We start from the raw sequence: 19,824 nt of genomic DNA on the forward strand, positions 1-19,824 counted from the left end.
CATCGTCCTGCTTCTCTCATCCACGGCCTGGAGATTCCCTGTGCCGCTATTGCCCGTTGAGGTGAATGCTACGAGGAAACGATCTTGACGACGTTGTCGAGCTCTAGTGGCGATGATGTTGATTCGATCGAGCCATTCGTCATCCCATGCCGCTCTCGTACAACCCTAGTGATGGGGCACGGCCAGACGGATTCTGGGGCCCCAAGTATCTGGTGAGAACAGGACACCGCCATAGCCTGCCAACATTGACTGACATCCCCCAGTCTAATCGAGACATCACTGGACAGGCACCTATTGATAAGACGACATTTCCGGGTGTCTATGTTACTTCTGCCTGCCATCCTGATGGTGTCTATGATCGCGACTCTTTCGAGACATGCTTCTCGAATCTCATCGCTGTCGGCTTCCGGAGACTAGTGATCGACTTGTACTGGGATGCCAGTAACGGCTTCTTTGGCCTCTGCCCTGTGGAGGTTCCGGACATAGGCAACAACACGGTCAGCGCCCAGGCAAATGCTGAGATGACATCACCACCCACTCTAACACCACGCTCCGTCTTCGAATATGTGCAAGACAGCTTCGCAAGGCGCCAGGATCAGTCGGTAAACGCTACATCCTCAAATACAACCAGCAGCGGCGGCGGCGGCGTCACCAGCACAGCAGCGCCTTCTCCCTCGTCTGATGTCACGACTAGTGACGGACCTACAGGAGCTACCTTGATCAACCTTGGCCCTTTCAGGTGCAGTCCCGACCTGGATTTTGGATCAATCATCGACATTATTGAGGATTACGTGGATTCGAGCTCCGACGGTCCAGCTGCCACTCTGCAGATCCTGCAGTTCAACCTCCACAGCGCGAGATCTGCGGCTGATCCGGAAGGAGCGCCTCAAAACATTTCGTCGGAAGCACTGCCAACCACACAAGAGCTTGTTGGATGGCGCTTCGCTAATGAAATGGGCGCACAGTTGTACAGCCCGCGGGATTTGGAAGCGGACCGGTCCAACATGAACTTGTCCTGGTATGAGGTGCGCGTGCAAGAAAGGCTACCGATGACGGGGTACTTTCACACCACGACCTCTTCGAGTGGCGTGGTCTCGACAGATGACGGCTGGCCGAGCGAGCTATATCTGCTTTTGACGAGCCTCAGACGTTTGATCCTTACCTGGGGTGTCATCGATTCAGAGATGGAGGGATACAATTTCACTGGAGATAGCAGACATGTCTTTGCTCCCGGCATACTTTCCGAGTCACGCGACTTGGGGCAGGACTCCGAGGGAGTGGTGACCTCTGGCTGCTTCTACAGCGACCGAGACAAAGACCCTGCGCAAGTCAATAACACCTGGGCCATTGCCGCTTTGAACAATAGTCGGTCCGCATCGCAAAGCTTCCTTCAGAACATCACCTCCTGTGGCGTGTCACCTCTTCTCAATGACACGTTGAATGGCCAATCTGCGGCATCGGCTTATCTTGACTACCAGCGTTACGTCGAATCAACGATCATCGGCTGGGCAGATGGTGAACCCAGAAATGGTTCTTCTCCTGGTGTCGACGCTGATAGGGACCAAGACCAGTTTCGTTGCGTAGTTATCGATTCAACGGACAATTACCGTGGAAAGTGGCGGGTTGTCAGCTGCCAAGGCCAGTATCGAGCAGCTTGTCGCATTGGTGGTCAGCCATACAACTGGCGGTTAACTAGGACGGAAACGGACTTCACTGGGGCGCCTGAATCGTGCCCAGAAGGCAGCAGTTTCGACGTACCAGTATCGCAACTGGAGAACACCTATCTCTACGAACACATCCTTGCCGACACCGAGAATCAGAGCGACAGCTCACTGCAGAGGGGCGTCTGGATCAATCTCAACGCTCTAGACGAGATGAATTGCTGGGTGACAACGGGTCCCAATGGCACCTGTCGCTATCAACGAGATAGTCAACAAGAGCGCAATAGACAGGTGCTCATTCCGACGATCGCAGCACTCATTATTCTAATCCTCACTGCCCTGACCATCTTGGTCAAATGCAATGTCAACCGACGCAACAGCAAGAGACACCGTATCGGTCCCGGGGGCTGGGAGTACGAAGGCGTGCCTTCATGAGAGATATCGTGTCTATTTGGTAGAAAGAGACCATTACTGCTGCTGCATTGCCAATGGGTCGCTGTCTCGCAAAAGTCGCATCATATTACCACCCTCAGAGACGTGCCCTCGAGGCCGACTACGACCAGGCTGTACGTCTTCCTCGGATGGAAGCCACCTCACACAAAACGAAGCAACGTAACCGCGATGTCCATGGACTCTACTGTGGACTCTATACTGCACCCACCGTGTGCATGGCCTGTACTCTTACAGTGGGAGGTCGCCGTCCGCCCAAAGCGCACGTCCACGGTGTCCTGCGTCTCCTAGGACTGCTTGCCCACGGCTAAAATACCAACCGACTTGGCAGACAGTTGGGGACATTTGCAGGTTGGAGAATCGGGCTGTGACCCAGGTTGCTGGAGTCGGAACTGTTCCACTTGTTGCCCCACACGATAGCTGCTTCCACATCGGCAGCAAGTTACCATTGCCCCATCGGCGCACCCGCCTCCGCTTGTATGGAACAGGTTATATAATCAGTGCGGGACAAGCGAGCTACGCACGACATAGCAAGGTGTGAAGGCGAGACCGGGCTATAATCAATATCTCCGTATATAATTAACGGCGGCCCGACCTTTTGTACCAGACACTTCAACACCAAGCATTCACTGCCCGGAAAGTACTTCACGTTTCACATCAATCACGTTGAAAATCCCCTTCCATCCATAGAGAGCAAATCGAGGACTACCGTACAGCCGCGCCGAGATGTCTTCGCCCTTCAAAGTCGCCCTCGGGGGTGCCGCTGGCCAGCTAGGCAGCTATGTTCTCAAGCACCTCCTTCAAGCCTCCCACCCGGTCGTAGTCCTCACGCGCGTCGGCTCCAAGACGACGTCTCAGCTCCCTTCATCGCCACTCATCACCGTCGCCGAAGTCGACTACGCCTCGCCCGACACCATCACGCCGCACCTCAACGGTGTACACACCGTCATCGCCACCCTGGGCAGCACCAGCATCGCCGCCCAGACCGGCCTCATCAGCGCCGCCGCCTCCGCGGGCGTCTCGCGCTTCATTCCGTCCGAGTTCGGGTGCGACACCTTCGCCCCCCGCGTCTCCGAACTGCCCGTCTACGGCGCCAAAGTGGCGGTGCAGAAGCAGCTGAAAGCTCTCGCCGACAGCCAGCCGGGCTTCACGTGGACGGCAGTGCTCAACCAGGCCTTCCTGGACAGCGGGCTGACCAACGGCTTCATCGCCGACGTGCCGAACCACAAGATCAATCTGTACGACGGCGGCGACACGCCGTTTAGCGCCACGCGCCTCGACACGATCGCGCGGGCCGTGGTGGGCGTGCTCTCGCATCTCGAGGAGACGAGGAACCGTGCCGTGTACGTGCACGACATTGTGACGACGCAGAACGAGATCGTGGGCTTTGCCAAGGAGGCGGATGGGCAGAGCTGGAGTGTCGCGCCGGTGGATCTGACGGTGTTGCGGGAGGAGGCGTACAAGGAGCTGGGGAAGGAGAAGCCGGATTTCGCGACTGCCATGACCGGGTTGGTCAGGCAGGCGGCGTTTGGGAAGGGATGGGGGTGTGACTTTACGGGCAAGGTGGATAATGAGTTGCTTGGGTTGAAGGGCATGACCAAGGAGGAGCTCAAGGCGTATGTGGCTTCGTACCTCAATTGAGTGCGATGGCAGGAATGAGCCTGATCCAGTGACACGAATCAATGTCTGGTATTGCCTATCCGCCACGAATCGAAGCACCATCAAATCCTACAGAACAAATGAATGAGTGTCTTCAACAGCATCTATGCCCCGTACGCCAAAATGATGGACCAGAGTCAGAACATATTCCCATCCTTCAACCGCGCCATCAAGTTAGCAACCCTCAGCCTCCGCTCCTCATCCTCCCGCTTCTTCTCTTCCACCTCCTTCCGCTGCTCCTCCAAGTAGTATTCCACCAAGTGAGTCTCTTCAGCCACCTCACCACCACCGTCCTTCGTCGTCTCACCCTCCCAGCCCCCTGGATCCTCCCACGCCCCAGCCTTCTCCGGCGTTGTCCTCTTACTACTACCTTCCCCATCCGCACCGCCAGCGCACCCGTCATCCTCGCTCCAGAAATGCTCACTCTCGCTCTCACTCGCACTCTCACAAGCCTGCCCGCCATCGGAGTAGACCGAGCTCCGCGACAAGTCCTTCGACACCTCGTGCCTCGCGGCCCGTAATTGTCCGGCCCCTGATGGTCGCTCGAGGTTACGAGGAGTAGCAGGCACAAGGATCTCTCGCGCGTTCTCCGCCACCGTGCTGAGGCTCTTCTTCTTGCTGTGCCCGCTCAACATCCCCTGCTTCGGATCCTGAATCGCGCTTCCGTTCCAGTCGTCCCCAAGGCGTGGTCGACGTTCGCTTCTGGGAGGGACGGGCGGCGGTGGCGTCGGGAGAGCGCGTTGGGCTGGCGGAGGTGGGGGCGGATCCGCAGGGCGGCGCCGCTGGGTCTCCTGGCCGCCGTGTGTGCTGGCTGCTGAGGTGCTGGTCGCGGGAATGGTAGGTGGTATCCGGGGCGGTGGTGGAGGTGGGCGACGGCGGGGTGTCGCACTAAGGGCCACCCTGGGCCTTGCGGCCGATTTCTCGCCCTCATCTCCCTTGCGTTCCAAAGGGACATTGGGACCGCTCTGAGTTGTTGGCTTCGAAGGCCCTGCAGCTCCCGCCTGCGACCGCACGCGTAGCGATTCTGGTTTCGTCAACTCCTTCTGCTCCTTGAGAATTACTGCACCGGAGGAGGATGAGCTTCCGACGCGACGATATGAGCGAGCAGATGGGCTGCTCTTCACAGCGTGTGCGGCCTCGTAAGCATTCAAGGACGGAGCCGGCTTGCCGTTGCAGAGCACGGTAGCTTTGAGCCCTGTCAATGAGGAGCTGCTTGAGCCGCCGCCACGGCCGTGGACGGCACCCGTGCTGTTCACCTCACTTGCCGTACCTGCTCCATTATTGGTGACATTGTCACTGCTCATGCCGGTGGGGATGATACGAAAATTAAACCCTTTGCTGGCGTTGCCGTTCTTGTTGCTGTAGGTATTTGCATTATCCACACCCTGCTCGTACTCGGAGAAGTTCCACTTCCCACCCTCGCGGTGCTTCTGGAAAGCATTCCGAGCCAGCTGTCTTCCACGCTGAAAGTTGCGTTGCTCGTTCTTGTACTGCTCTCGAAAAGGCGGCGTGCTTGCCATCTGCTCCTTTGCTTGCTGTTTCAACGCAACATCGGACTCGCGCAGTGGCGCCTTGCCCTTGCTCTCGCCCTTTGACTCACCGCCGCTGGAGGCACTGGTTGCCACATCTCTCACCAGTGGCCTGGAGATAGACTGTTTACTCGGTTGTGGCGTCCGCGAATGGGCCGCCTGTAATTCCCACCAGGCCAGTTCAGGACCAGGCCCCGACAATATGTGTTGGTCGAGAAACGTTGGCCTTTTCGACTGGTCGGAAGCTGGGTAGCATAGATCGGGGCCTGGCAGTCCTCTCGGATGCGATTTGGGATCGGGATTGCCAATGCATTCTGCTCGGATACTATCTCGCGACGCTGGTCTGAATGAAGTCTCCCTATGAGGTGGTACCGCACCTATCGCGTCATCCGTGCCGCAGTTTGCTGGACCACCGGAAGCGAATGAGGAGTGCGGAAGCGGAATGGACTGCTGCGATCTCTTTTCAGTGATGGTAGGACTTACTGGAGGGCAGCTTCGGCCCCCCAACGCAAGGAGAGCTCGGTGTCGATGAAGCTTGACGCGGACGCCGTCCTCTAGAGGCGTGAGTCGGCTTACTGGGCTGCTCGAACAAGAGCGCGAAGGCGATATGTCACCTTCCGGCTGCCTTAGGGAAGTTGGTGGCCGAGGAGGCGGTCGTAGGGCCAATACGTCCACATTTCGCCGATGCTGCTCTTCGATGGTCGAAAACAGTGGCTGCTCAGGTCGGGGAGGGCGAGTAGGTGCAGTTGGCGGCCAGAGACCACCTTTTCGACGTTGGCTGTAAGATCTGCCCGGGGGTATGTTTGGCCGATATGCTTTCAGGACCTTGGACTCGCTGCTGTAAGATCTGCTACGGCCAGGGAGGCTGCCTTTGATTGTGTTTCTTTGCAAATTCCCGCTCTGTGGGTCTGCTTTCTTGCTCTTGGAACGAGAGTAGAACAACGGCCAGATGCGGATGTCATTGTTTGGCTTGTCGCGATGTCCCGAATGCGATATTCGGACAGTATTGCCCACTCGGTGAAGAGCCTCTGCAGGTGTGGTACCACGCAAAAGGATCTTGGGGGTGAATGCAGTTGGGACCAAGACAGGGGGATCCTTCGCCTGGGGCAGTGCTTCGTACGGTAACGGAACAGATCCGTGAAGTTCGGCCTGAGCCGTGGACAAGGGTCTTGATACTGTAATTTCTGCTTGAGGCTTACCATGTGTGACTTTCCGGAGGACCTTGGAGGACAGCCGTTGCAAGGACGAACGGGCACTCCCGGAACTGCTGTTGAGTGGTGCCCATTGATGGACATCGAATGCACCAGCGATCAGGGGCGAATGTTTGAGTGGGACAGGATATGTCGAGTCGCGCAGTCGAGGGAGACAGGAACGGCTGTTGATGCTCGATGTCGGCATAATCTGCTGGTCACAGTTGAGGTAATGGTTTTGCGTATCTATACGTGGTATACTCGTGCAGCATTCGGGGGGTGGAGGAGGAGGTAGTTGGCGTTTCAACACCTGGCCTGTGGGGAGGGCGGGTAGGGGTTTAGTCTGCATGAGTTTCCCCGGTCTGGCTATGCTTGATCGTGATTTAGGACACTGTGTGCGTACTGGTTGGACTGAAGAGCTAATGGAAACGGTAGTGTCCATACGAGCAAGCTCGGAAGATGGAGACTGCTCAAGAAGCGGATCTGGACCTGGTGCAGTGGTATCAGGATCGCCGTTTGAGAGATTACGTGTTGGTCGGAGGCTCGTTCTCTGCACCGGTTTGATCAGGACCGATCTGGTGACCTTAGGCATGGCGGATGGCCGGCTTCTGATTGTAGTCGAGGTGACTGGAAGTTTTGATATCTGGCTATGAGTATTGAAGCGGCCGTCATTCATGTCACGGGGATTTGCGGCCACACTCGGTTTTGGAAGTATGGATATGGGTCCTAAAGGTACTCCAGGTGGAGGATCCAATGAATATTTTGAGTGGTCGTTGTCCACCAGGTGACTGACAGGCTGCTGTCTTGGTTTCTTCTGCAGCTTTGCCATCTTCAGAGCTGGCAGACACAATCCTGTATTTTCCAGCGCGGCGTGAAGTAGCCCATTTCCGTTGATAAGAAGCCTGATGTAGAGAGTGAGCCGATGATGGGAATTCGAGTTTCGAAAGTAGACAACGGCTGTCTTCGGCAACGCCATCTTATATAAAATCTTCGGGGCCAGTGAGGTGCATAAGTTTGGTAGCGGTGGGTCTTGTGGGTATCAACAAAACACAGCTGAATCACAGCAGAGGCGGATGCCTAACGCCTTGCCCACAGAATCGGGACAGCACTTTCGTGGTATACGATGTGGTGCCTAGCATGTGTTCTCAGCTATAACCTTGCCTCCAAAAAGGATTTGATGGCTTCGCCCTGCTGTGTGGGGACTGCATCGGCAAGGAAAGGTTCGATTAGGGGGGCAATGTGAATTTCGCGATAACCGACAACGAATTCGAGATGTCCCTCGGATGTAGCCGTCCTGTACTTCGCCACCCACTGGGTGATGGGGTCGAGGAGCAGCTCATCAGAGCCGACCACGCAGAGGATCTGGTCCACACGGGTGTCGGCCCCTTTCCACCAGTCACCGTCGACATCTAGTGCTTCGGCATAGGGCGTCGAAGCGGCTCCGGCAAGATAGGCTGTGGACCATCTCCTTGAAATTTCGACAGAAACGATATCTCGATGGGCGTTGGTTTTGGCGGAAGGAAAATCTGTTCGAAAGGACGTCCAAGGAGCCACCAATATCAAGCTCTTAAGGGGCGAATCGAGTTTGAGGAGTGGAAGGTCTGGATGAGGATGCAGAAGATGAGAGAGAACCGCTAAACACATGTTGCCTCCAGCCGAGTCGCCGGCCAGGGAAATGGTAGAAGGTGATCTTTTGAGGTTCCCGGTGAGATATTCGAGAGCCTCCACAGCTTCACGAATTTGTGTAGGGTATGTAGCGTACGGGACGAGAGTGTATGCCAGAAACAAAAATGAGACTGCGTTAGGAGTCTTGTCGTTGAGGTGCTTGCCAATATCTTGTCCCCAATAGTTGAGGTGTTCAGCACCGCCATCCAATGAAAAGCCACCACCTTTGGCAGAGTCAGTCAAGACCTGCGTGGCTGGCAGGGATTATGGCATACCGTGGAAGTAAATGATCACTTGCTTGGCGTCGGGAGACCCTACCCAGAACGCGTCTATTCCAGACTTGAGGGTCACTATATTGGGTGTCGACGCGTGAGCAGCACAGTACTGCTTGTACAAGGTGCGAAGGGGCGGGGCGAGGTAGTGGATCTGTCTACTGTTTAAGCGAACGGTAAACTGAGCCGGCGGTCAGTGAAAGGGCTGGGTTCAGGAGAAATGGATTCCACCTTGCGTAGAAAGGCGTGGGTTATATGGTGCTTGTAAGTATCACTGCCCTGATCGCCTCTAAAAGGGCCACTGAGAAGTTGCCACAATCCCGTGCCAACTGAAGACTTAGTCAAAGCTGGACCAGGTGCAAGAGAACGGAACGGACCTGAGCACTTACAGACTGACATGAGAGCAGGTGCTAAGTCGAGCTTTTCTAGGAGTGTAGGGCTGCCTCCGTTGTGGCCTGGCTTGCCGTAGATTTCCGGTATTGATGCCATGATGAATGTGCTAGAATCGACAGACCGGTGCCGAAGCAAAAAGATGGAAATTGTGAGATGACGAGCAGAGAGTTTACTTGCACGTAGTAAGCTCTACGCTTCGCGGGAATCCTACGGAAGCTGGCCACCACGAGCTGAGCCATTTCCGTCGTCGATCACTTGAGGAACGAGGAGGTGGAGCATTTCATGTGCGTCAGGCCAGAGAAACCCAGATGACAGCAATCAACGAGCGCACTTGAATAGCTCGTCAAGCTCGTCCTCTTCTCGATATGAGAGCATTGCACGGAGCATCTTCGCACTCGAACAACCTCAAGATAGATACTACTAGCACTTCTTGCAGCTGGTCACAGCTAGTCAGAGGAGGAAGATAATGGTATTCGTAAATACAATGATGATATGCTCTGCTCTATTGCCGTTTCCCTTTCCCAAGTTATATCCTGCGAAGCGACTGGATCTCATCCCGCGTTCGTCATGCCTGTCCTGTCGAGCTGGTTGGATATCTGAAGTCCACTGCATAATGTCGTCTCAATCGAGCACTCGAAAGAGTCACGAAAACGAAGCTGGAGCCCTTGCGGCCCATCGCGGTTCATCTCGGGCTCATGTCGCACCCAGTTCACGAACCAACTTCCTGTCCATTAGCGTTGGCGGCTTTTGCTTGCTCGATCGTGAGGCCTCCTTGACCAGCCTGCCCAGCTAGGTCATCGGCCGTTTGGTCCACGTTGTGATAGTCGAGAATTTCGGAATACATCATGATCTTCCACGTGTCCACGGGTAGGTCCGCGTCATTGAATGACCAGTCAAACTTCTCTTCGGCAACCGGCTCATCGGTCGGGTCATGATATGGGGCCAAGTACTCATGGGTGAGACCCTGAGCGGCGGAGACGCGCTTCCGGGGATCGAATACCAGCATTCGCTCCAGAAGATCAATCGCAGATGGGTCGGCGTTCTTGAACTTGGAGCTCAGAGGCTGCCGTTCTCGCTTGGGCAGCGACTGTACGAACCGGAGAGTGTTCTCGCTGCAAATGGTCTCGATCACGTCCTGCGGCGGAGTACCCAGAAGCTCCGTAATGATGGAGAACTGGTTGACGTGATCCTTGCCAGGGAACAGCGGCTTCCCCTCAAGCATTTCGGCAAAAATGCAGCCCGCAGACCAGATATCAACCTCAACATCGTATTTTTGCCATGTGAGCATAATCTCAGGAGCGCGGTAGTAACGGGTTGAGACGTAGCCGGTCATCTGAGGATCCTGGATGCGGGCCAGACCAAAATCGCAGATCTTGAGATCACAGTTCTCGTTGACAAGAATGTTGCTCGGCTTGAGGTCTCGATGAACGACGCCGGCGGAGTGAACATATTTGAGGCCACGCTGGAGCAACGATCAACAAGTGGCCTGGAGACACCGGGCAAGGTACTTACAAGAATCTGGTAGAGAAAGTATTGGATGAACTGCTTCTCGAGCGGGCGGGAAGTAAGAAGCCGGTGAAGATCGGTGCCCAGAAGCTCGGTCACGAAGTAGCTGGTAGTTTTGTTAGCGCTCGTTACCGCCTTTGTTGATCCATTGGGCTGCATACATGTCTTCCAGTGGCGAGATAAAGATGTCGCTCAGCGAGATGACCTGCGATGTTTGTCAACTCCAGTACTCTTTCAGAGGTCCGTGACCACGCACATTCTCATGTCTCAGATGTTTTAGAAGCTTGAGTTCTCGATACGTGCGCTTGGAGAGAACCGGGGTTGAGAAGGGCTTCATGATCTTCTTGACGGCGACCGGCTGCTGGGTCAATTGGTCTTTGGCGGAACTGTCATCATGTCAGCTGCGACGCACGCCTATCTCAATTGGCATCGACTTACCAGACCAGGCCAAAAGCACCCATGCCAACGGGCTGCAGATCTGTGTACCTGATCCACGGTCAATCTTCAGGGATCTGGCGGCATCAATCCGGTTGTTCATACCGACTCGTGATCTCGAAGGTGGTGCCAAAGATTTGAGCACGCACGAATTCCGCCATGATGGGCTATGTGCGCACGGAGGCCTTCTGATGTGGGAGGTTAATTGAATGAGGTCGAAGCTTGGAGTGCGCTGCGGCTTCAGAGGGGCTGCGAAACGCCGCGGGGGAAATGGAAGCAGGTGCCGAATTGGCCCCGGAACAGATTTCAACTTTCGGTCTTCACGAGGTCGGCGTCGCAGAATGTCCAGATATAGGCAGGGTGAAGAAGAAGAGAAAGACGGCAAGTATAATGTTGCGATCACAAGTTGAGGATTCCCTGCACCTCTAGTGACAACTTGGTTTGACAGTGGGGCGGCGACTCGAGACCTTTTGAGGGAAGCGCTCTCGCGACCGCCTGAAGCCAGCGGCGAAGGTGCTTGTGCCGGGACTATGTCAAGGAAAACAATGAGCTGTCACAGACTCAGATTGCAGGCTACATGATCTGCCGCACAGCAGCTTTCTTGGTCGGGAATACTCTGTTCGCTACAGCCGCTGCGTGGCTCTACCCAACCTCCAAGGTCATCCATCGCCCGTGATGTCTACCAGTCGGGCATTAGCCACAGGTATGGGCCGCAAACATTGGCCCAGACCGCCATTTCTCCTGGGGATTCAAGTTCGAGTCAACCGGGTTTGACATCCGCGGCCCTTGACTGGATCGTCGATGCAACTATCCCTTTCGAGGCTGGAGATCTGTCGCGGCAGTGAGTCGCCTGCCCCGAAGATGAAGCTGATCACCACGTTCGCCGGTTGTTATTGTATCTCATCGAGTTTTGATTATTTCCTTGGGATGGTTGATTGCCAACTTAGGCGTTATTTTGATGACCTCAGAGCTGAGCGCCCAGCGCAGGCCAGCGAATCTGCTTTTAGGCGGTTCGTCTAAAACGGTCCTGGAGCGATGATTCAGCATGCGAACTGTGCCGCCACGCCCGTCGCAGCCAATACACTCTGCGTACGCCGGAGCACAGGCTGGGACGCCCCCTTTAGCGCCTGCCATGGGGAGTAGACGGTAACATGGCTTTCTTGCACGCCGTGTCTCCGGGCGACGATGCAGTTCGATATAGCAAGTTGATCAGTGACCCATTCGGTAGAACTACCGAACATGCATGTTGCCAGAGGTAGATACTGATAGGCAGGACAAGCTCGCCAGATCTGATGTGCGCGCCGAAGATCGGTAACTTGCAGCGACCTGGAGTTTAATGGTCCTGACCTACGGGATAGGGCCGGGAGGGTCAGGCCAAGCTAGAGGATCTTTAGATGCTTTAAGAGCTGCTACCCGACGGATGCCCCCGGGCATTCAAATCTTGTATCATTTGCACCGGTGCTGAGTGTTGGCGCACGTCACTGAAGGCAGACTCTCGAGAGCAAGGACAGGAGGCAGATAGTGGCGGACATGTCTGCGCCAAAAACTGTTAGAAAAGGAGGGGCGCTCATCACTTACTGGCAAGCAGACGGGGCAAATTAAGCGCGACAAGTACTCCGTGCTGTGCGATACGAGCTCCAAATCCGACGGGCAGTTCTTCCAATCAGCTGGAGGGGTTGCGGATCTGGTGCTGTTTAGCCCAGCAAAAGCACCACGAGGAGCCAGGGCGAATCCCATTTGGGCGGCTCGTGGCTAGTCCCAGTAGCAGCAGAGCTCACTATCCCGAGACCTACTGAACGGGGCCCGTGATCAATATATCACATCACTCAGTTGACGGATCAAGTTCATGTTGCCCAGCAGCTCAAAAGGTTGTCCACGGGCGGCGATGCAATCTCGAGGGTGCGTGCCATGCCCTCCAAGTCACCAGTAATTTGCGTCAAAATTAATTCTCTGGTGACTTAGCTCTAACCAAATTGTTTGTCGCTGAGATCCCACTGGTAGAGCACCAGAAAAGCTCTAAGTAGGTCGCACAACACAGGAGCTGTACTTGTATGCACAAACGTTGCCTGGATGTGGTCGCAGGTAGTGGAATGCTGCCTCGAAGAAAGGACGGGGCCGCTGGAATCTGCCTCAAGGCAGCCCCGTGCCCAGCTGCTGTGGCCAACGTTACTGAGTCCAGAGCTTGCCCCAGACTCGTAGCCCTGGACTCATCGACTCCTAACTGGGTGGCGTAGCGTCGCTCTGCGGTGCTTAGTTTTTAGGCCTTGCCCTCCTCCGCTTGTGCTCGCTAACTCCACCGCGTGGTCACCAATCCAGGCTCTGGAGTCTTGCTTCTTCCACCTTCCTGCTGAGCTACTACTCGTACCCTCTCACGTCCCACCCCCTCTCGTGCACCTCTGCTCGACACGAAACCGCCGAAGCGATCAGACCTTATACTCACTTCATCTTTCCCTGTCTTCGATACTCGCCCTGCCACGCTTGTCGCGCCCACAGACTTACCGGGGCGACCTTCTCCGGCCGTCATCCTCTGCTCTCTCCACCCATCGCGACGCTGGTTCGGCTTCATCCGACATCACCCAGCCCACATCGTGCCCACCAACGTCCGAGCTTCCAGACATTCCTACGATACCTCTAGTCCTTGCGCAACGCCTCCTGCTACCTTTGTAAAATTAGATCTCCCACTTTTGAGCAGCTCAGCCAGCCAGCTAAAGTCGCCGAGCCATAACTTGGACTCCACAGTCCGGCCGGATCGCAGGAGCTTTGGGCTGCGCTGAAGTCGACTCCCTGCGCCGCACCGGGCAGCGCCTGACCTCCTCGTCGCACCATCTTCACTTCCTGGTTCTACCATGGGTGCATGTGGAAGTACCGAGAGCGGCGGAGAGGATACAGAGCAGAAGAAAAGAAGCCAAGCCATTGACCGCAAACTCGAGGAAGACTCGAGAAGATTACGGCGAGAATGCAAGATCCTGCTACTCGGTTCGTTCACTGGCTGTATGCGCGGTCGCCTTGTGCTAACTTCCTGGTAGGCTCGGGCGAGAGTGGCAAGTCGACAATTGTTAAGCAGATGAAGATTATCCACCAGAATGGGTACACAGAGGAAGAAAGGGCGCTATATCGCCTGACCGTTTACAAGAATCTCATTGACTGCATGAAATCGCTCATCGCCGCCATGCAGCAGTTCGAGATCGAACCTGAAGGGCAAGAAGTCAAAGACTACATTGCTTACATAGAGGACTATAATGTCGACCCCGACCCAGACAGCAGTCTTGACCCTAAAGCCGCCGACGCGGTCGAAGCGATCTGGAGTGACCCTGCAGCGAGTAAGACCATGGAACGACAGAGCGAGTTCTACCTCATGGACTCGGCGTCATAGTAAGTCAAAAGTCACGCAGCATTTGGTCCTTGTCAGGCTGCTGACCACCCTAGTTTCTTCGATGAAGTCCGACGACTAGCGGCTCCTGATTATACCCCCAATGAAGCAGATGTGTTGCGAGCCCGAACAAAGACAACGGGTATCTACGAGACCAGATTTACCATGGGGCAACTGAGCATACAGTATGCTTGCCATATTCCTCCTTTGGACCGAGACTGACCAGTGGTAGCATGTTCGACGTCGGTGGTCAGCGAAGCGAACGCAAGAAATGGATTCACTGCTTCGAGAATGTAACATCGATCATTTTCTGTGTGGCGCTAAGCGAGTATGATCAAGTGTTGCTAGAGGAAGCCAACCAGGTACTTTCATTGGCGTTTTCACGAGTATGAGTTGCTGACGGTACGCAGAATCGAATGATGGAGAGTCTTGTCTTGTTTGATTCAGTCGTCAATTCGAGGTGGTTTATGAGGACGAGTATAATCCTCTTCCTTAACAAAGTCGATCTGTTCAAAGAGAAGCTCGGACGGTCGCCTCTAGGAAATTACTTCCCCGACTATTCAGGCGGTAACGATGTGAACCGCGCCGCCAAATACCTGTTATGGCGGTTCAACCAAGTTAATCGGGCGCAACTCAATCTGTACCCTCAGTAAGTGTTCTGCTTCCTGTACACATGCAAGGCTAACGTTGAGCAGCCTGACACAAGCCACCGACACAACCAATATTCGGCTGGTCTTTGCGGCGGTCAAGGAAACGATTTTGCAGAACGCCCTCAAGGATTCAGGCATCTTATGATAGCGATGATTTCACGGAACTTTTGGATTTCAGATGCATGTTGGCCTCACTCAGAGGCCCACGAACCACGGTAGCGCTTTCGATATCGGCCTACGAAAAGCGGCGTCGAGGTGAATTCGGTTGGAACATTCCTCGTTCACAGGAGCAAAAGTTGGAGCAGGTCGATTCGACAGAGCAGCAGCGACCAACACGTCAGGCCGTAATCGCCCAACGCAGGGAAGCGTGGGATTCAACACACTCGAATGAAGCAGGAGGTGGAAGCAGACCCGAGATGAGGACCATTGGGAACGACTCTCTAGTTGAGAATTGATGCAAGAACGGATTCCTTCCGACAGCCACGCTTCGAGAGGACACGAAAATGGTATGGAGTCAGCGGAACGAATGGCCAAGGGTCAGATATGGCGTGAAAACATCAAGAGCAGGAAATGGGTCGTTGTACTACTGACTATAATACGAGCATTTATTGACCGATGTGAGGGACTACTGCCATTTTGAAGGCCGAGCAATGTTTTGACCGTGTCGTGTCACCCATGTGAAGCTACTCGTACCTAGATACCGACTCGTGGGCATCTGGGCCTAAGTCCGCCCCCACCCGTTTCCGCCTTCAAGCTTTGCCCCCACAAATCAGCTGCTACCCCTCCTCGCCAGCGAGTCGTGCCCCACTATGTGGCATCTCGGTGAATTTCTGAGACACTCTTGTCAAGTACGCGAAGAGTATTGTCGCCACAGATAAGAGGGAAAGCATCAGGTCGAGGCATGCCGTTGGATTGCGGAGGGCAGACAGTGCGATAGAGGGGACGACGATGCGCGTGGTCTGAAACCAGCAGGTCGATTACTTGCACAATGATACTACAATCAGCGATGGACATTCGATCCCCCTCTAACAACGATCAAGCACATGCTCGGTCCAACTTGTCCATGCTCTTTGCCTCACCGCCTCCCATTCTTCCATATCGCCCAAGAGCTTGATTCATGGATATAAGCTGATCGACGATGATTGCTGTAGCTAGAGTGGGTCGTTGCCAAAGAATGCAGCGGGTAGCTACAGCCAGCAGCCCACGTAAACCACCTGCTGAGTAGAGCTGCAGCAACGACCGGCCCGCATGCACGCCATACCCAGTAGTCTCTCTAAGCTTGCAGTTGCTGTTCGCCTCATCCAGGCTCGCCGGATACTTGCTAGCGCTTTCCCACCTCTCGCGAGCAGTCGCGCAGCTAATCAAGCTCCAACTCAGTCTCATACCACACTTTCTGCCCCTCGTTGTCATCCTGCTGATATTCACCGCACCTTTTCTCTTCCTCCGGTCTGTTAACTGACCAGTTTCCCCGAGCTCTATCCTTACTTCACTATACGACTGTCGTGACATCGTGCCTCACATTAATCCCACGTCATGGCTACCGCAGCCGTCGACAAGGCTCCCCGCGAGCGCAAGATGAGCACCCATGCTCCTATCTCGACTATGCAAGGACCTGTTGGGCCGGGGTTCACGAGGCCTAAGCATAAGAGAACAGGTAGGTGCGAAGAGCTGCCGACTGGTTTGATGCGCGGGTTGACTTTTCCTACAGTAACTGGCTTCGGCGCTGGTGAAATCAAGGCTGTCGAGAGCAGCATCCCAGAGCACATGAGGGAAGCATGGAGAAAGTTTGTGGGTTGAGGCAATCGCTGCTACATTGCCCGACTGACATCCTCCAGTCTGCGACCGGCTTCAAGACCAAGGACGAGTTCGGCGTTCGTGTCTCTAGAGCGCAGTCACAACTACTGCTGACAAGTCACACAGAAAGAGGTCGTCAAGCACATTGAGACAACTCTCGCACGTTCCCTCTTCAACTGTGATGAGCTGTTCGTCCTCATTCAGCCTGCTGCTGTTGTCCGACTGACGGTTGCACAGTGCCGCTTACTCCGGAACCGCTCTCGCCTTCAGAGACCGCCTGGTCATTGATTGGAGTAAGTATGACCGGTCGCTGCAAAACCCAAGACTGACGCCTATGACAGATAAGACTCAACAAAGACAGACTTTTGCTGATCAGAAACGAATCTACTGTACGCAGTACCGACTTTCTACAGGTCGCCCGCTAATACACTTTAGACCTTTCTCTAGAATTCTTGATGGGAAGAGCTCTTGACAATGCCATGCTTAATGTTGGTCTGAAGAACGTTGCCAAAGACGGTCTGGCCGATCTTGGATTCCGCATCGAGGATGTGGTCAACCAGGAGCACGACGCCGCTCTGGGCAACGGCGGTCTGGGAAGACTTGCTGCTTGCTTTCTCGACAGCATGGCTTCACTCAACTACGCCGCCTGGGGCTACGGTCTCAGATACCGATACGGTATCTTCAAGCAAGAGATCGAGAATGGCTACCAGGTGGAGATTCCGGATTACTGGCTCGACTTCAATCCCTGGGAGTTCCCTCGACACGACGTGACAGTCGACGTTCAGTTCTACGGTTGGGTTAACAAGTACACCGATCAAGAAGGTCGACAGATCACCTCCTGGCAAGATGGTGAGATCGTCACTGCTGTCGCTTATGACGTCCCCGTTCCCGGCTACGGCACTCCAACCGTCAATAACCTCCGTCTTTGGTCCAGCAAAGCCTCCTCCGGCGAGTTCGACTTTGCAAAGTTCAACGCCGGTGATTATGAGAGCGCTGTGGGAGATCAACAACGCGCCGAGACCATCTCTGCCGTGCTATACCCCAATGACAACCTCGAGCGAGGTAAAGAGCTGCGGCTGAAGCAGCAATACTTCTGGTGCGCTGCCTCACTGCACGACATCGTTCGCCGCTTCAAGAAATCCAAGAGGAAGTGGTCTGAGTTCCCAGATCATGTTGCTATCCAGCTCAACGATACGCATCCAACCCTGGCTATTGTCGAGCTTCAGCGCATCCTGTCCGATATCGAAGGCCTCAAGTGGGATGTAGCCTGGGATATCGTCACTCGAACATTCGGCTACACAAACCACACTGTCCTTCCTGAGGCTCTCGAGAAGTGGTCTGTCCCTCTTATTCAGAATCTCCTGCCCCGACACCTTGAAGTAAGTAGTACCTTCCTTTTGCTGTATATGTTCCCTACGTAGCTCGGATACTGGCCTCGTCGAACACCGGACCACCCCAGTTCTTGCCATTGACACGTTAGAGAGCATTGCTAACATGTGAGAAAAGATCATCTACGACATTAATCTGTACTTCTTGCAGCTTGTAGAGAAGCGCTTCCCCAAGGACCGCGAACTTCTCTCCAGAGTTTCCATCATTGAGGAGTCTCAGCCCAAGATGGTTCGTATGGCTTTCTTGGCCATTGTTGGTTCACACAAGGTCAACGGTGTGGCTGAACTGCACTCCGATCTGATCAAGACCACCATCTTCAAGGACTTCGTGACAATTTACGGTCCGGACAAATTCACCAACGTCACTAATGGCATCACGCCCAGAAGATGGCTGCACCAAGCGAATCCTCGCTTATCAGAGCTCATTGCATCAAAGGTCGGCAGCTACGACTTCCTCAAGGATCTCACACTGCTCAACAAACTCGAGGCCTTCGTTGACGACAAGGATTTCAAGAAGGAGTGGTCCGAGATCAAGTATGCCAACAAGGTCCGCCTCGCTCAACACATTCTTAACACGACCGGCGTCAGCGTCAATCCAAAGGCTCTTTTCGACGTTCAAGTTAAGCGGATCCACGAATATAAACGCCAGCAACTCAACATTTTCGGCGTCATTCATCGATACATGGCCATCAAGTCAATGTCTGCGGAAGAGAGGAAGAAGCTGGCTCCCAGAGTTTCCATCTTCGGTGGCAAGGCTGCTCCGGGCTACTGGATGGCCAAGACCATTATCCATCTCATCAATAAGGTCGGTGAGGTTGTGAACAACGACAAAGACGTGGGCGACTTGCTCAAGGTGATCTTCTTAGAGGACTACAACGTCAGTAAGGCTGAGATCATTATCCCGGCCTCCGACATCAGCGAACACATCTCAACCGCCGGAACCGAGGCGTCTGGCACCAGCAACATGAAGTTTGTGCTCAACGGTGGCTTGGTCATCGGCACTCTGGACGGTGCGAATATTGAGATCACCCGCGAGATTGGCGAAGAGAACGTGTTCCTGTTCGGTACCCTCTCTGAGGATGTTGAAGATCTACGACATGCCCACTTCTACGGCAAATACGAGCTCAACCCCGAGCTGAAGAAAGTCTTTGATCACATCAAGTCGGGCGCTTTTGGCGACCAGGGTGCTTTCAGCGGCTTGATCAATGGTATCGTCGATCACGGTGATTACTACCTCGTTTCGGACGATTTCCACAGTTATTGCAAGTGTCCCTGTAGTACCGCGCTTGGACGATTGCTAACTGATGCTAGGTCAAACCCAAGACCTCATTGATGAGGCCTACAAAGACCAAGACAAGTGGGTCACTCGTTCGATTCAAAGTGTATCCCGGATGGGCTTTTTCTCATCGGATCGGTGAGCAGCAACCCTTTCCTGTCATCTAATCGCTAACTGGAAGTAGCTGTATCGAGGAGTATGCAGACTCCATTTGGAACATTGAGCCGCTCCAGGTCAAAGAGGAAGCCGAGGTGCGCGCACGTACTGGCCTTGAGACCTAGACATTCGGCTCGACTACGTCTGCGAAGTATCCAATGCACTGAGATAGACAAAACGTGCTTTTTAGGGTGACAGCAGTGCAATTGGTTGCAGACTAGCACGCTAGCGGCGGCACTGGTTGACCTAGACATCGGACATTGGATGCGGTTATGAGGGAAAGAGTTACAGGATACACGACAGGCACTTACGAGCATCACTCCGTAAGGACATTTCGTTGGGGAGGAAAACCAAAAAGTATTAGTAGCCAAAAGCTTACATGCCTTCCTTCTTCACGTGGCTCGTAGGCTTTGACAAGATCCATGAAAGT

The 19,824-nt window shown here is 54.4% G+C and overlaps 7 protein-coding genes across 7 annotated transcripts; 4 read left to right on the forward strand and 3 right to left on the reverse strand.

Annotated features, from left to right (window-relative positions):
• Window positions 1–146: 146 nt before the first annotated feature.
• On the forward strand, window positions 147–2,096 carry HMPREF1541_07381 (uncharacterized protein; the record flags this gene model as incomplete). Its single annotated transcript, XM_008721705.1, has 2 exons — window positions 147–212; window positions 264–2,096. 2 exons carry the CDS (start codon window positions 147–149, stop codon window positions 2,094–2,096), a joined length of 1,899 nt encoding a protein of 632 aa, XP_008719927.1.
• Window positions 2,097–2,837: 741 nt separating this feature from the next.
• On the forward strand, window positions 2,838–3,752 carry HMPREF1541_07382 (uncharacterized protein; the record flags this gene model as incomplete). The annotated part of the gene is made up of 1 exon (XM_008721706.1): window positions 2,838–3,752. The coding sequence occupies one exon, from the start codon at window positions 2,838–2,840 to the stop codon at window positions 3,750–3,752; it is 915 nt and encodes a 304-aa protein (XP_008719928.1).
• Window positions 3,753–3,907: 155 nt separating this feature from the next.
• On the reverse strand, window positions 3,908–7,081 carry HMPREF1541_07383 (uncharacterized protein; the record flags this gene model as incomplete). The annotated part of the gene is made up of 1 exon (XM_008721707.1): window positions 3,908–7,081. One exon carries the CDS (start codon window positions 7,079–7,081, stop codon window positions 3,908–3,910), a length of 3,174 nt encoding a protein of 1,057 aa, XP_008719929.1.
• A 557-nt stretch (window positions 7,082–7,638) lies between these two features.
• On the reverse strand, window positions 7,639–8,915 carry HMPREF1541_07384 (uncharacterized protein; the record flags this gene model as incomplete). The annotated part of the gene is made up of 4 exons (XM_008721708.1): window positions 7,639–8,378; window positions 8,430–8,607; window positions 8,658–8,755; window positions 8,816–8,915. The coding sequence occupies 4 exons, from the start codon at window positions 8,913–8,915 to the stop codon at window positions 7,639–7,641; spliced, it is 1,116 nt and encodes a 371-aa protein (XP_008719930.1).
• Window positions 8,916–9,528: 613 nt separating this feature from the next.
• HMPREF1541_07385 (mitogen-activated protein kinase HOG1) lies at window positions 9,529–10,921 on the reverse strand (the record flags this gene model as incomplete). Its single annotated transcript, XM_008721709.1, has 6 exons — window positions 9,529–10,281; window positions 10,332–10,431; window positions 10,487–10,530; window positions 10,582–10,711; window positions 10,764–10,811; window positions 10,866–10,921. 6 exons carry the CDS (start codon window positions 10,919–10,921, stop codon window positions 9,529–9,531), a joined length of 1,131 nt encoding a protein of 376 aa, XP_008719931.1.
• Window positions 10,922–13,606: 2,685 nt separating this feature from the next.
• On the forward strand, window positions 13,607–14,925 carry HMPREF1541_07386 (guanine nucleotide-binding protein alpha-3 subunit; the record flags this gene model as incomplete). Its single annotated transcript, XM_008721710.1, has 6 exons — window positions 13,607–13,736; window positions 13,787–14,132; window positions 14,187–14,315; window positions 14,363–14,492; window positions 14,541–14,779; window positions 14,826–14,925. 6 exons carry the CDS (start codon window positions 13,607–13,609, stop codon window positions 14,923–14,925), a joined length of 1,074 nt encoding a protein of 357 aa, XP_008719932.1.
• A 1,388-nt stretch (window positions 14,926–16,313) lies between these two features.
• Window positions 16,314–19,519, forward strand: HMPREF1541_07387 (uncharacterized protein; the record flags this gene model as incomplete). The annotated part of the gene is made up of 10 exons (XM_008721711.1): window positions 16,314–16,434; window positions 16,489–16,568; window positions 16,616–16,651; window positions 16,701–16,762; window positions 16,812–16,867; window positions 16,916–16,963; window positions 17,010–17,953; window positions 18,081–19,230; window positions 19,274–19,376; window positions 19,423–19,519. 10 exons carry the CDS (start codon window positions 16,314–16,316, stop codon window positions 19,517–19,519), a joined length of 2,697 nt encoding a protein of 898 aa, XP_008719933.1.
• Between the last annotated feature and the right edge of the window lie 305 nt (window positions 19,520–19,824).

Source organism: Cyphellophora europaea, assembly GCF_000365145.1.
Source record: "Cyphellophora europaea CBS 101466 unplaced genomic scaffold supercont1.7, whole genome shotgun sequence".
NCBI classification, from domain to species: domain Eukaryota; kingdom Fungi; phylum Ascomycota; class Eurotiomycetes; order Chaetothyriales; family Cyphellophoraceae; genus Cyphellophora; species Cyphellophora europaea.